This window comes from Aptenodytes patagonicus, chromosome 1, assembly GCF_965638725.1.
Source record: "Aptenodytes patagonicus chromosome 1, bAptPat1.pri.cur, whole genome shotgun sequence".
Lineage (NCBI taxonomy): Eukaryota > Metazoa > Chordata > Aves > Sphenisciformes > Spheniscidae > Aptenodytes > Aptenodytes patagonicus.
This window is the reverse complement of record NC_134949.1, coordinates 62796410-62809527: the sequence shown is the minus strand read 5'-3', so window position 1 is coordinate 62809527 and position 13118 is coordinate 62796410. Positions and strand designations below refer to the sequence as shown.

General features: G+C 43.8%; 1 protein-coding gene across 1 annotated transcript in view; it reads left to right on the top strand.

The window, feature by feature from the left end:
* Positions 1-13118, top strand: part of STAB2 (stabilin 2) — an 84136-nt gene that overhangs the window by 51200 nt on the left and 19818 nt on the right. The window contains exons 38-48 of the mRNA XM_076339581.1: positions 99-294; positions 1144-1239; positions 2237-2282; positions 3783-3859; positions 5388-5513; positions 6052-6125; positions 7877-7948; positions 10654-10773; positions 11214-11261; positions 12432-12515; positions 12616-12762. Coding sequence (XP_076195696.1) covers positions 99-294; positions 1144-1239; positions 2237-2282; positions 3783-3859; positions 5388-5513; positions 6052-6125; positions 7877-7948; positions 10654-10773; positions 11214-11261; positions 12432-12515; positions 12616-12762 — 1086 coding nt within the window. The remainder of the gene's footprint in view (positions 1-98; positions 295-1143; positions 1240-2236; positions 2283-3782; positions 3860-5387; positions 5514-6051; positions 6126-7876; positions 7949-10653; positions 10774-11213; positions 11262-12431; positions 12516-12615; positions 12763-13118) is intronic.

The window sequence follows — 13118 nt, the reverse complement described above, 5'->3', positions numbered from 1 at the left end:
AGCAGCAGTCCCAAGAGACAATACCCAGTGGCTACATGCTTGCTGCCATGCTTGCTACCCTGATCCTGACCCTCAGCACGGCATTTCTTGGTTTCCAGACCAGGGAGTGCTGCGCAGGTTTCTTCGGGCAGCAGTGCCAGCCCTGCCCGGGGAAAGCAGGGAACGCCTGCTTCGGAAATGGCGTCTGCCTGGATGGCATCAACGGCACAGGCACCTGCGAGTGCGGAGAGGGGTTTGTTGGCACAGCCTGTGAAAGCTGCATCGAAGGCAAATACAGCCGCAACTGTGATCAAGGTACTGAGCATCCCCAAACCACACAGGCACTTTCGCTAGTCTTGTCAGATGTCAAAACCTTCCCCTTAGATCTTCTAACCATGTCCATTCTAGATCCTGGAAAGGTACATCATTTTCAGGGTAATAGGCCAGTCTTAAAGACATCATTAACCCCTTTTCTTTCCCCATTATGGTATTTTCTCTCTACTCCCTTCTTTGGAGACGGTGCCTCCTACTCTGGCATGCTACAGGCTTAGAACAGCATCTGGCAAGAATCATAGAATCATTGAGGTTGGAAAAGACCTCTAAGATCATCGAGTTCAACCATCAACCCAACACCACCATGCCCACTAAACCATGTCCCTAAGCGCCTCATCTACACGTATTTTAAATACCTCCAGGGATGGGGACTCAACCACTTCCCTGGGCAGCCTGTTCCAATGTTTAACCACTCTTTCAGTAAAGAAATTTTTCCTCACGTCCAATCTAAACCTCCCCTGGCGCAACTTGAGGCCATTTCCTCTCGTCCTATCGCTAGTTACTTGGGAGAAGAGACCAACACCCACCTCGCTACAACCTCCTTTCAGGTAGTTGTAGAGAGCGATGAGGTCTCCCCTCAGCCTCCTTTTCTCCAGGCTAAACAATCCCAGAATAATCCTCTTTAGCACTGCTTTTTCACCAGTGCTTTCCCATTAAAATACAGTTTCAGTCCCTTTACTTGGGAACAGAGGAAAGATAAGCATATTTTGAGTTTAGATTTATTCTGTAGGAAGAAGCCAATAGGCACAAGCCAAAGCATTTCCTTCCTCTCGCTGCGCACACTGCTACCCTGCCCAGGGACAGTGGTTTCCCCCCCATCTCTCCCTGCAGCATGCGCTTGTGTCCATGGGAAATGCAGCAGCGGGATCGACGGGGACGGCTCCTGTGAATGTGACATTGGCTGGAGAGGAGTGACATGTGAGACCGGTGAGTGTCCCCTCCTTTTTTATTCCTGGGGAGAGAAGTGAGCATTTCAGGAAACGCCAGAACTACCACCGTGATCAGATCCCAGTGCAGGAGGTCCAAGTGCACTACCAGATACCCAGCAGCTTCCCACACGTAGTGAAATACAGGTGACGCTCATGTACTATGGCAATTAATTACCATATTAATAGAAAGCCAGCTGAGATACTGCTCATGAGACTTAAATACCTTACTTAGCTAATTCTCTAACTCTATCACCCTGTATCTGTCCCAAAAGAATACCCCATTTGTTAAGGCTATATATTTTGCAGTTACCTAGCATGTTTTGATCCTCTGATCAGAAGCCTCTCAAGTGCTTCAATAAGTTGATTTAGCTATACAACACTGGATATTAAATTACGTTCTTGCTAATACAATAAAAATTAATTAGCAAATAAATCATTTTGTGTTGGTTTAATACAGCTCCTACATCCAATAAAATTATATTCTAGTTAGACATAATTAAAGTGTATTAAATAACTATTTCAGAACTCTACATATAATAGTATAAAATAAAAAGATGTATATGCATATTAATAATAACATTCAATATCTGTTTTAAATTTGCTTTGGGAAAAAATAGTAATGAAATGAGCTTCATAGTTAAAGAGTTGTTATAGTTGCTATATCTGAGCAATTTCAGTTCCTTTGGAAAACCTACACTTATATAATTAAACTACTAATGTGCAAAACTCACCAGAATAAATCCAGATAAAGGACAACAGGTGAAATGTTTTCCTGGCAGTATGTTGACATGCCTCTTCCTCACAACTGAATTTAAGTGGTACCCACTGATCTATACAGACAGTCTCTATACAAACTGAGCGCGCGGTTGTCTGGTGCAGAACTCATAACAGACTCCAGGTCTGCATGGTGGGAGCAAAAGACTGGGAAACTAGGAGGATGTTGACCCAAAAGGTTCTGATCCCTGCTTCTTTTTTTTTTTTCCCCCCTCTTGCAGAAATCAAAGATGATGCATGTAACACCTCATGCCATACCAGTGCTAAGTATGTATGAAATCCACTTATTTGGAGGAGGGGGGAGAAAAAGGGGACATCTTGCTAGCAAAAAGCATAGTCCATCTCGCTCTTCATGAAGACTTCTCAGCCGCATAGATAACACTCATGTTTTCCACCACAGAGATAAGGGGTGATGTTAACGTAACATGTTCAGTGATTAGGCCAAAAAGGTCAAAATGTGCATGTTAAAAGGGGAAACAAATGAGATTTTGCGGGGAGGAAAAAAAAAACACCCGTGAGATCCTACCATGCAGTATACAAAGAAATAGAGCCTGCAGCACTAAAGAGAACAAGAGGGCAGGGCAAGGGTGATCACAAAGGTGGGTTTCTGAGGTGGGCTTTATCTGTCCCTCCTATTTTCCCCATCCGCCACCACACATACAACTGAGAAATGCCATTGGCACTGGGGACTTCACCCAAAAAAGCTGCATTTGACAAGAAACAGCTCTCCACATCAAAACATAAAAATGCTCTTGGTGGTCTAGCACCAGTACTGGGACACTAACCAGTTTTCAAAGGAGCAAGTCACCCCCATTGAGCCATTTACTGAAGTGCACCTGCCCCCCATCATTGACCAGACAGCAAGATTTACATTACCCAGGACGTTTAAAGAACAAGGAAAGCTGGCTGGAAAGACTCCTCATTTTCAGCCACAGCTCTTCTGTAGGAGCAGAGAAGCCAGAGGGACAAAAACCCTTTTTCCCAGATGTAGATCATTCTCTTCCCCGTGTGTTTGTGAACTGCCGTTCACAGCAGTGATATTTTACCAGGGTTTTTGGCAAAACTCCACTCTCAAATTTGCTCAGGGGGATCCCACACATACTGGCTTCAAGACTGTGTTTTTCACAGGAGCAGCAGACTGTTCTTCTCTTGAGCCTTATTCGTCCACTGCCGTACCCCTGTAGGTACGAGGACAGGTGCAGGCATGGCAGGAGTCGGGGGAAGGACAGGATTGTGCTGGCTGTGTTGTGACGTTGTCCCTGGGTGACACCAGGGACCAATCCCTGTATTATACAGAGTTCATGGGGCAGTAAACCCATGCTTGCATACAGAAGACCAAACTGTCCAAAAAAACAAACTTGAACTCAGGGGACTCAGACATCTGGCTCCCACCCCTGTGTGTCAGTTCTGCTGCGTCCCTCAATAAATTGTGTGCACACAAACAAAAATTTGTGCATTTTTTGGGTGAGCAGGCATGCAACTTCTGGAGTTCTGCATGAGAAAATAGGACACTTGATGACCAAAGCATGCATTTTTAATACTTGAAATAATACATGCAAAATGCACTTGGAAAGCTTGGTCCGACTAGGTTCATTTTTATGATTGTAACTACATCATACCGTATGGTTAAATGCCTTGTTATTTCTATGCGACATTACCTTCAGAACAATGCACAAAAACAAGGGCTGTACAGAAGACCTGACTACTTTTTTTTTTCCTTCTCTTTTTTCTTTTTTTAATGTCATCTCCCTCTTTTTGCTTCTTCAGCTGCCTTCTCCTATCAAATGGCACTGCCTATTGCAAGTGTGCAGCTGGGTTCGAGGGGAACGGGACGTTCTGCACAGGCAAGTAGACTTTGTTTCTTCCCTTTTGGAAAAAAAAAAAAAAAAGAAAAACACGCTTGAAGCACTCTGTGGTCACGGTGGAGCTGGTGAGAGATGAGCACTTCCCTATGCACCAGTTAAAAAACAGGAATTGCTGCCAGTTTGCTCAAAATGAATAAGAGCCCAACAGGTGCAGATTCATAGCAAACAAAGGGCTCAAAATCTCCAAGTTGCAAGGCATTGTGCTAAGGGAGACCAGAGAAAAGGGAACGTGCCATGCACAACCCAGGCCCCATTGTTTGCAGGGTAATGAAACCTGGATTATGACTTTTACTCCTTTTCCCAACAAAGACCAGTGAAGAGAGGCCAATTCAGGGTACAATAGCACTTCCAGCTATTGGAAGCTGTATAGCCCTACCATTTCCTCGACTTTCTCAACTTGCACAGATTTCTGGGGTGGTAAAATCAACTTCTTTAGACCAGAGAGATCTAAGACACCCTCAGAAAGGAGCAACAGCAGCTTATCCTAGGTGTCCCTCCACGAGTCTGGGATATCCAGACTTCCAAAATAGACAGCTTCCGGCTACAGTGATTGTAATTAATTTTACAGTTGTTTTACTTAATCTTTAACTGATTAAAATACTAATTGTCTTGGGAACAGAAGCATATTTGTCTACTTACAATGGCTGGCAGGGTCCTAATCCAAGATTTTAGTACTCTTACTCTGCCTGCTTTCATTTTCTCTTCTGGCACAAATCAAACAAATTCATTTTACTCTGCTGCTGGGAAATTCCCCATGTGCAGGAAGAGCTGGGTGACACAGGTCACCCATAGTGGCTCTATACTCACCCTTATTCCCCTATACAGGGTTCTCGGGCAAAACCAGTTACAGGACAAGTCATCTCCCCAGTCTGACTGTTACAGCTGCTGCAACAGCAATTTGGGATCATTTGAGGCAAAAACTAAAGCAACATTTAGGCTGATTTGATTCACACAGGAAAGGCTCCCTCCCTGCTCTCAGGGTAACCCAAGGAAGCTCAATTGCAAGCTCAATTTGCCAGCCACTGACTCATCCAGAGTTGCAGAAATGGTGCGAGTATCCATCTGAATAACAACCAGGACTTTTTGTCAGAGGAGGGGGCTGGGTGGTGTTACACTCTAGACAAGAGAAGGCCATTTGATCTGTGTGCAGAAAAAGGCAAGCTAAGGGAAAGCTTCACGTGGCCATTTAACGTAGAGAAGAACGTGAAGGTCCCTTTTTTTGGTGCTTGGTTGGAATGGGCAGAATCAGAAGATGGAAAGTTACTGCAAGTCAGTCCTGGATGAATTCTTATCTTCCAGACTGAAGCAACTTCTCAGCTTTCCCTCTTGTAATCAATAAGATGTATTAAATATCTGGCACTAAAGTCGTCTATGGACTCTTAAATCAGAAAGGTTCTGTGTTCAGAAAATGTTAGCAAATCCCTTTAAAAGATAGAGACAGCTTAACCCGAAAAGCAAAGAGCCATTTAAGCACATTGTTTTAATCTGGGTTGTTGTCACTGTTCAGCTATTGATGCTTGCAAGACCAGCAACGGTGGCTGTTCTGCCAAAGCAGAGTGCAGAAGAACAACGCCTGGCAACAGAGTGTGCATCTGCAATGCTGGGTACACTGGAGATGGAATAGTCTGCATCGGTAAGCATTCGCAGTGTCTCGTGTGTCACAAAGAGGAAAATTACAGGAGTGTGTTTTCCTGTAGATGGAAGATCCTTCTTCCGCTACGACCCAGAAGTGCAGTTTCCTGATACTATAGACCTTGATGCCAAAGGCATCTCTACGTGCCACATGGATGATACTACTTGGCAAGCCGTGCAACTACAGCAGTGTGGTGTGACACCAAAGCTTACTAAAAAAGATCTACCTCTCAACAAGGATAACCCCATCTTCAGCAGCTTGATACACTCCTCTGACCACTGCACACTTAAAGACTTTTAGAAGTTGTTGCACCATACCTCCCCAGGTATGGTTTTAGAAATGCTGACGGCAGGGTTTTAGCCTTCACCAAGACAACTGCAAGACCTAGACTGAGTTATTAAGTAGCTAAGAGAATGAGTTTAATTGATTTACAGTTGTCATAGATCTGCATTCCTAGTATGCTTTACTTAAAATTCTCCCTTCTTGGGTTTTCAGAAGTCACACTTTTTTTTTATTATACTGTTTCTGTTTTATAAAGAAATCAATCCTTGTCTGGAAAACAACGGTGGATGCGATAGAAATGCAGAATGCACACAGACTGGACCCAATCAAGTGAGTACTTCGTCAGTGCAGAAAAATAAGACTGGGCAACTGTCTACATTTGGATGAAGAAAGATTTCCCCATCTCAACTTTGTTTTTAAATGGAAAAGTGGATTTCATAACAAAAATTCCGAAAACTATATGCTTCCCTCAAAAAGGTATTTGAGAGGGAGTGTAGACAAACATGAAAAAATTAATTTCAGTAGAAGAAATCCAAAACTGCAGAGAAAAGCAGTGTTTTGCTGTTTCAAGCAGTTGTTTTTCTCCTTTGGGAGGTTTTGATATGAAAACCTGTCAGTTTGAAAGTATTGCCAGATAATGTTTCTTTTATTGTTATAGAAACTGTCCATGGAAAAAATCCATTTCAGACTAGCCCTTCTCCCGGCATAGCTCAAACGTATGCACAAGGAAACAAAACGGGCTGAATCATAGTTCTCATACAGGGGTTACAGCATACCGGCATCCACTCACTCGTCTGCTGTTCTGTGTCTCCCATGCAGAAGTACCACATACTCCCCAGAGAAAAAGAAGTATAAAAGGACAAGGGGGGAAAGGAGAAACAAATTAGCCCAGGCAATCAAGTGACATGGATTAGCGTTTCTAGTTTTATAACAGTTTCAGAAGAAGCTGAACACCTTGATTGCAGCACTTATCATCCCCCTAGTTTCATATTGGCAGGACCGTAAACCGCCAGCGAGCACTGCACAACAGTATTTCTTCAGGAGCAATGCAGGAAACGGCGACCAAGAGTCAGAGGCCTCCTGCCTTCCAGTCGTCCGGGGACAGGAGGGGCAATAACCCCATCAGCCCTTTTTGCAAGTCAGTATGCTTCTGGTGGGAGCACAGAGCCACTTAACTCCTTCCCCATCCCTCTAGACAAGACAGGTGATGGCTATTTTCTTCCATATACCCTCACTGGGGATAGAAGTAGTAGCTACAACATGATTATTTATACTTCCTTACCCATGGGAATATAGTTAACATCAGAGCAATAATAACCTCTACTACAAAATCCCATTGCAGCAGAGCCGCACTTATAGGACAGAAATGAGTCTGCTTTCTGTAGGGCTTTCAGTCATACAGATACATAAAACACTGCTATTACACTGCCTACCAGTTTTATTTCTGCCACAGAAATCTTGAATTTTCAGTCTCCTACATACTAAATGTGAATTCTAAATTGAGAACGATTAAGCAGTGAATTGGAGAGGAAGGTAAGTCATTTCTTTGCAGCCATGTTAATTTTTCATCTTTGTGATAACTGCAAGTGCAAACCAGAGTAATCATGATGTAAGTGTCAAATGCATTACCACTGCATGGGAAGCTGTCAGTAACATCAGGACACAATTCCAAGTGTGTTTTGAAGATATGTTTCATCACTTAAAAAAAAACAGGGGAAGGGAAGAGAAGAGAGGGGAATACCAACCTATGCAAATAAAATGAGGGAAACAAATCAGGGGTTTAGCCTGTTTTGCCAGCAAGATGACTGTGCAGGTGTCAGAGGCATCATTTCAAATGACCAGGACAGCAGAGGGGAGACGAGAGAGATAAGCAGAGAAAGGGCAGATAGAGCCTCTTAGAAATTGTTATTTCCCAATCTCAGTCTATGGTTGCTGATGCTGGCTAAGAAACTGCTGCGGGAGAGATGATGTACACCATACCACTAGGAAATAATCTGGAAAAAAAGTAAATTAAACATAAATGTGCTGAAAAAAGTCAAACATCTTCCCATGTATGCATATTTTCTGGGTTTGCTTTATAGGCAGCGTGTAATTGCTTGAAGGGATACTCTGGAGATGGTAAAAGATGCACATATATCAGTCTGTGTTCACAAGTAAGTATCCATTTAAGGAGAGTATTTAAGGTCTTGTTATAATCATTACACTTTCAGGTTTTGTATGCATTTAAAACTAAGTCAGATGGGTAGATCTGGGACCTTCTATGCCCAGAATCCACTTACGTTAACTAATCTTTAAATGTGCTTAGTTCACATGCTTTAGTGCCATCACTGTTTTAGAAACTACATATGCAGTAAGGGCTTTTCCTGGACCACAGCCTGGACATAATACAAAATGAGGGCCCGGACTCATCACTGAGTCTTCACAACACTTCAGATCTAGAGAAACAGACCCTAGTCTGGAGTGGTAAAGTGCAAGTCATGTCTTCTCAGCAGATTTTTTTTGTCATTGCTATAATTCATATAAAAAAGCCACCATCTAAATTTGCATTTGGGACCCAGACGGCTTGCCAACATTTCAGTTACTATGGGGGAAAAAAAAATATGCAGCTTCTAGGCAAGACAATTAAAGAGCTTCATTCAAAAGATAAGAGAGGAGTGTGCTCTATTGCATGTTACCTGTAATGTAAAAAAAAAAAAAAAAAAAAAAAAAAAAAATCAAAGGTTCAGGTTGTTGATGCTCAGGGGCCAGTTCTAGCTGTTCTAGGAGCCGGGTGATTGGGAACCAAAGAGAATAGCCTACGGTAGATCAAAACCCCTATTTATTTTTAATATTCTCCTGTAATTAAGTCCTCTGGTATGATTTAGGACCATATCTGTGCAGTCTGAACAAGAGAAATGATCAAGTGTCAGCATACACATCCCCTTCTCAGTCTGAATTTTTTATAGCCAAATCAGAGTATCTAGTCCTCACATTGCTGGGTCATTACCAGTGAAATCCATGCTGGGGCAATCCCAGGCTCAGGGGCCCGAGTATGCCTGGGCTCCCTGGAATAGATGTTTCCAGCAGAGGTCCCAGCCTGCAGGCTCACCTAGGGCAGAGCTCCCATCGAACAGTCAAAGAACAGAGCCCCACAGCCACATGTAGGCTGCATCCCAAATGCATCCCTTTGGATGCATCATACAGGATAGCAACACTGCAAGCTGCAGCAGAGGCGGGTTAGTGAATAGTGAAACAGGAGGTGGGGTGGGAAGATGGAAACCTCTCTTGATGGGAAGGTTAAAAGAAAAAAAAAAAAAAAGAAAAGCATTCTCTACAGAAACCATTTCCCTCCTTTTCCTTCCACAACACACAATGCAGGGCTACCCATGGTATTCCTCATTCTGTCCCTCACTTATCACTGCAGGCTGAGAATTACCCACATTCATTTCGCACAAGCTAGCTCACACGCTGCAAGCCACGTATTTGCAAGCAACGCAGTGCTCTGCACCAGCCGCATTGCTCTGCTTCTTGGCAAGCTGCAGCAGGGACATATCCACTCTCCCGTGCACATTAATCCTTTGTGCTCCAAGCACAGTGACAATAATTCTCACCCTCCCGGCCTGGCCTGTCAGCAGAGTTTCTCTGATCATCAAAGGTTGCAGAGATGAAAGAGCAAGGGCAAAAACAGAAGCTGGAGGAAGGGGAGCCCAAAGTTATGAGCTGCTGCGTCCTATGATTTTGTAAGCTTTTGCTTTTTCCTATGCCTTGTTCCAGCAACTCTGCTTCCACTTGACTAATTATGCCAGGCTAATTATATATATAAAAAAAGATAGTCTTGAGAAGCGTCAATGTCAGACCAGAGGCTAATCTGGCTTCACTATGGCCAAACCTCTGTGCAGCAAAGCTTCACAAGAAGCTATGATAAACCCAAGATTGCAAACAGTTCATCTAAATCTAGCCAATAAATAGCACTACTTACAGCCAGTACTCACTATGGCCCATCAAGCCAGGCCCTGGTAGTAGCTCCCAAAGGAGCTTCTGTTCCCACTCACGGCCCATGGGAAAGGATCCCCGAGATGTCCAGCAGCAGAAAGGACACCATGAAACAAGTGCAAGGAAAGAAAAATAAGATGGCTTCTCAGTTTTTCCTGATTTGCTCCCAAGTCCAGGATAGAAACGTATTTGCAAACTGAGGTGCTAACTGGGGAGCACCTACTTGTGACTGAGCAGAGCTCTGAACCCCAGCACGCTGCTTCTGGATGAGGGACATCTCCCCTTAGCACAGAGGGCTTCCTGGAGCAGATGGCCAGGTGAGGTGCATCTGCTGCTCCAAGCCTTAGGTCACAGTGGTGGGGCACCGGTGGGCAGACAGGGTATGTTTTAGAGGAGAGCACGTGGCAGGTCCCCATTCCAGCTGGCCTGGGCCATCAGACAAAGAACAATAGACAGTCCTATGCTAATGCTCCTCTAGAAATCCAGGCTCCTGGCACCATAAAAGTGATTTACAGCTGTAAATAGTTCCCTTCAGTGTACATCAGTGCTGCCTCAGCAGAGCAGCTAAGGCTCATCCCCAAGGTCCAGAATGAAACTTGCCTGGAAAACCTTTGGATCCTTATAGCGCCATGAACTGAAGCTATAAGGAGGGAATCGAAACTACATCTTCTGCATAAAAGAAGAGTTATTTCTTATGAACCTTAAATGCTCTTTATTGTTTGCAAGAAAGTATATACTATCAGAAGTTCCAGTAAGTTCTGGTTTCAAAAAGCTGTTGGGATTAAGTCTTTCAAAGCTATATACATGGGAAAAAAGTGATGAACTGGAATTGTTTTGTACACCTGGCAATGAAGGAATGAAATATTTTAAATTTTGATCTTACAAGAATAACGGAGGCTGCAGTGAATTTGCCATCTGTAATGACACTGAGCTGACAGAAAGGACCTGCACCTGCAAACGTAACTACATTGGGGATGGATTTATGTGCCGAGGCAATATCTTCCAGGTAAAGTGCTGCACATGTTTGCTGTCCCTTATTTTTCTTCAGATAGTTATTTAATACAATGGTTGTCTCTTGAAACACGCCAATTTTTCTCTTGGACAAATTGGTAAATCTACCCCAGAATTTGAAATAATCCCAGTCGAAGAAACCAGGAATAGGAACAGGATGCTGCAAGATAACCTTACATGCCTTAAAAAAAAAAATCCACACTGATGGACAATCATTATGACTGCAGTACTAGGGAGTTAATACTGGTATTTTTAGGTTTCAAAGAAGCCTGTTCTTTGATAGAGCAAGGTAAGAACAGAACAGGAGCTGCAGTTGGGCAGCATTTATTCCAAACCAGAAGTTCCCTTTCTTGTTCGAGTGCTGCATTTCTTTGCACTCCGCAGATGTTGTGTCACATTTACAGCACTGTTACAAAGTCTTGTTCTTGATTGCAGGAACTTCTCAGGGACTCCAACACATCTAGGTTTTATTTCCACTTAGAGGTAAGAAAAGGTTGAGTGGGGTTTTTTTGTTTGTTTGGGGTTTTTTTGGGGGGTCCCCTCTTTTTTTTTTTTCCCCCTCAAGGGTGTAGGGGGGCAGGGAGCAGGCAAGAATCTGGCATGTACCATCATCCTTCAACTTAATTGGGACTGGATTTGGATCACCAGTCACTAATGTCAGAGGTGCTCTGATTTAAAATACTAACTGCCATTAAAACCTCTAGAGAATTAATGATCAAGACCAAGATCCCAGGGAAACGTAGGGCCTCCAGACCAGGCATAAAACTGAAGCTTTCACCCACCCATTCACAGTCTTAGATTTCCAGCACATCTCTCATGAAGTCTGATGTGAGCAAATAACCACTCTTCTACTACCCCTGCTGCATTTCTAAACTCTGATGCTGTTTTCAGTTGCCCCACTGAAACGCCTCCAGATGCCGCTGTGTGTTGCTAGACAGCCAGTGTGCACCACCAGTTCTCACTGCTTTTTGGAGGCTGGCAGTAATAATTCTCTGTTTACCCTGAGCCTCAGGACAGCACAAATCTGTATACTGGCCTGCTAGTCCAAAGACTGATATTCTAAGCTTTGATTCTGCTACCATGGTAGACGGATGGCTTTAGCAGAGCTCTCTTCTTATTTTGTCAGTGGTCATTGCAGAGTGCCTGCAATACCCCAGGTCCATTTGTCCTTCTTAACAGTAATTAATCTACTCCTAGGTACAAGCAACCATGTATCAGCTAAATGCGTGTACAAACACGTGCATATATCCACTCTTGACTATCTCAAGATGAAAGGGTTTGTTCATCCTCCCTTGCCCAGGAGGGAATAGCCCTCTCCACCCTCCCTACACTTAGTGTTTGTTGCAAGCTTTCCCTCTTCTTCTCCTCTTCGTTATTGCAGAGGAAACTGAGACTCGGCCATAAGCCAAAAAAGCAGAAAGAAAAATCTTCCATTTTATACCCGTGGGCAGAGGTGACAGATGGGGCTGGGAAGGAAAGTCCACGCCATACAAAAGAGTTTCTCCCACCCTTGCATTGCAGGGAAGGGAACCCAACGTGCAGCAGCAACGGGGCTGCAGGCATCACCTCCCACTCAGTAGGGCTGTCCCCATCGCTGCGTGACGTTACACGCATTAATGACTCATCACTGCTTTGTCCTCTTAAATTTGGCAGGCCTCGTCTATCAGAGATATTGCAGGCCCTGGCCCTTTCACTCTGTTTGTACCTCGCACAGACGTACTAAACAGCGACCCACGAGTAAGTAAGAAGGCCAGAAGTTTTTGGTGAACTGGCCACAAGTTTTTTGATTCAGATGCCTTGCTTGACTGCTTCTCAACTTCTCCACTTTCTGCTGCAGGTCAAGGACTGGATTGCCAAAGGAGTGATGGCTCAAGTCCTCCGGTACCATATGGTGGGTTGTGCCAGTCTGTTGTACAATGACCTGACAACAATCACCAACATCACCTCTCTCCACGGGGACCCGATACACATCAGCTACTCTCAGGTAACAGAGCATGAAGAGGCAGGGGACAGAATAATAAAACAGTCTGCTCTCATTCAGTTTTTTTTAAAAACCTGAATGGTTCCCTTTCCTCCTCTGATGCACAAAAATAAATAAATAGCATTAAAAGAAGATTGCCCATTCACCTGAAGTGTTCAGCACTTATCTGCTATGCAAAGAGTGGATTTGTACAATCCTTGCTTTGACACAAGTTATTTTATCCTCAGACTCTGGCTTTATGAGCATGATGAGAGTTTGAAAAAGCAAAGGGCAATTTATTAAAACTGAAGCTACTGTTTGCTGCAAAGAAAGGATGTTCTAGGCTCACCATATCAAAGAAATTTGGCATTGGCCTCACC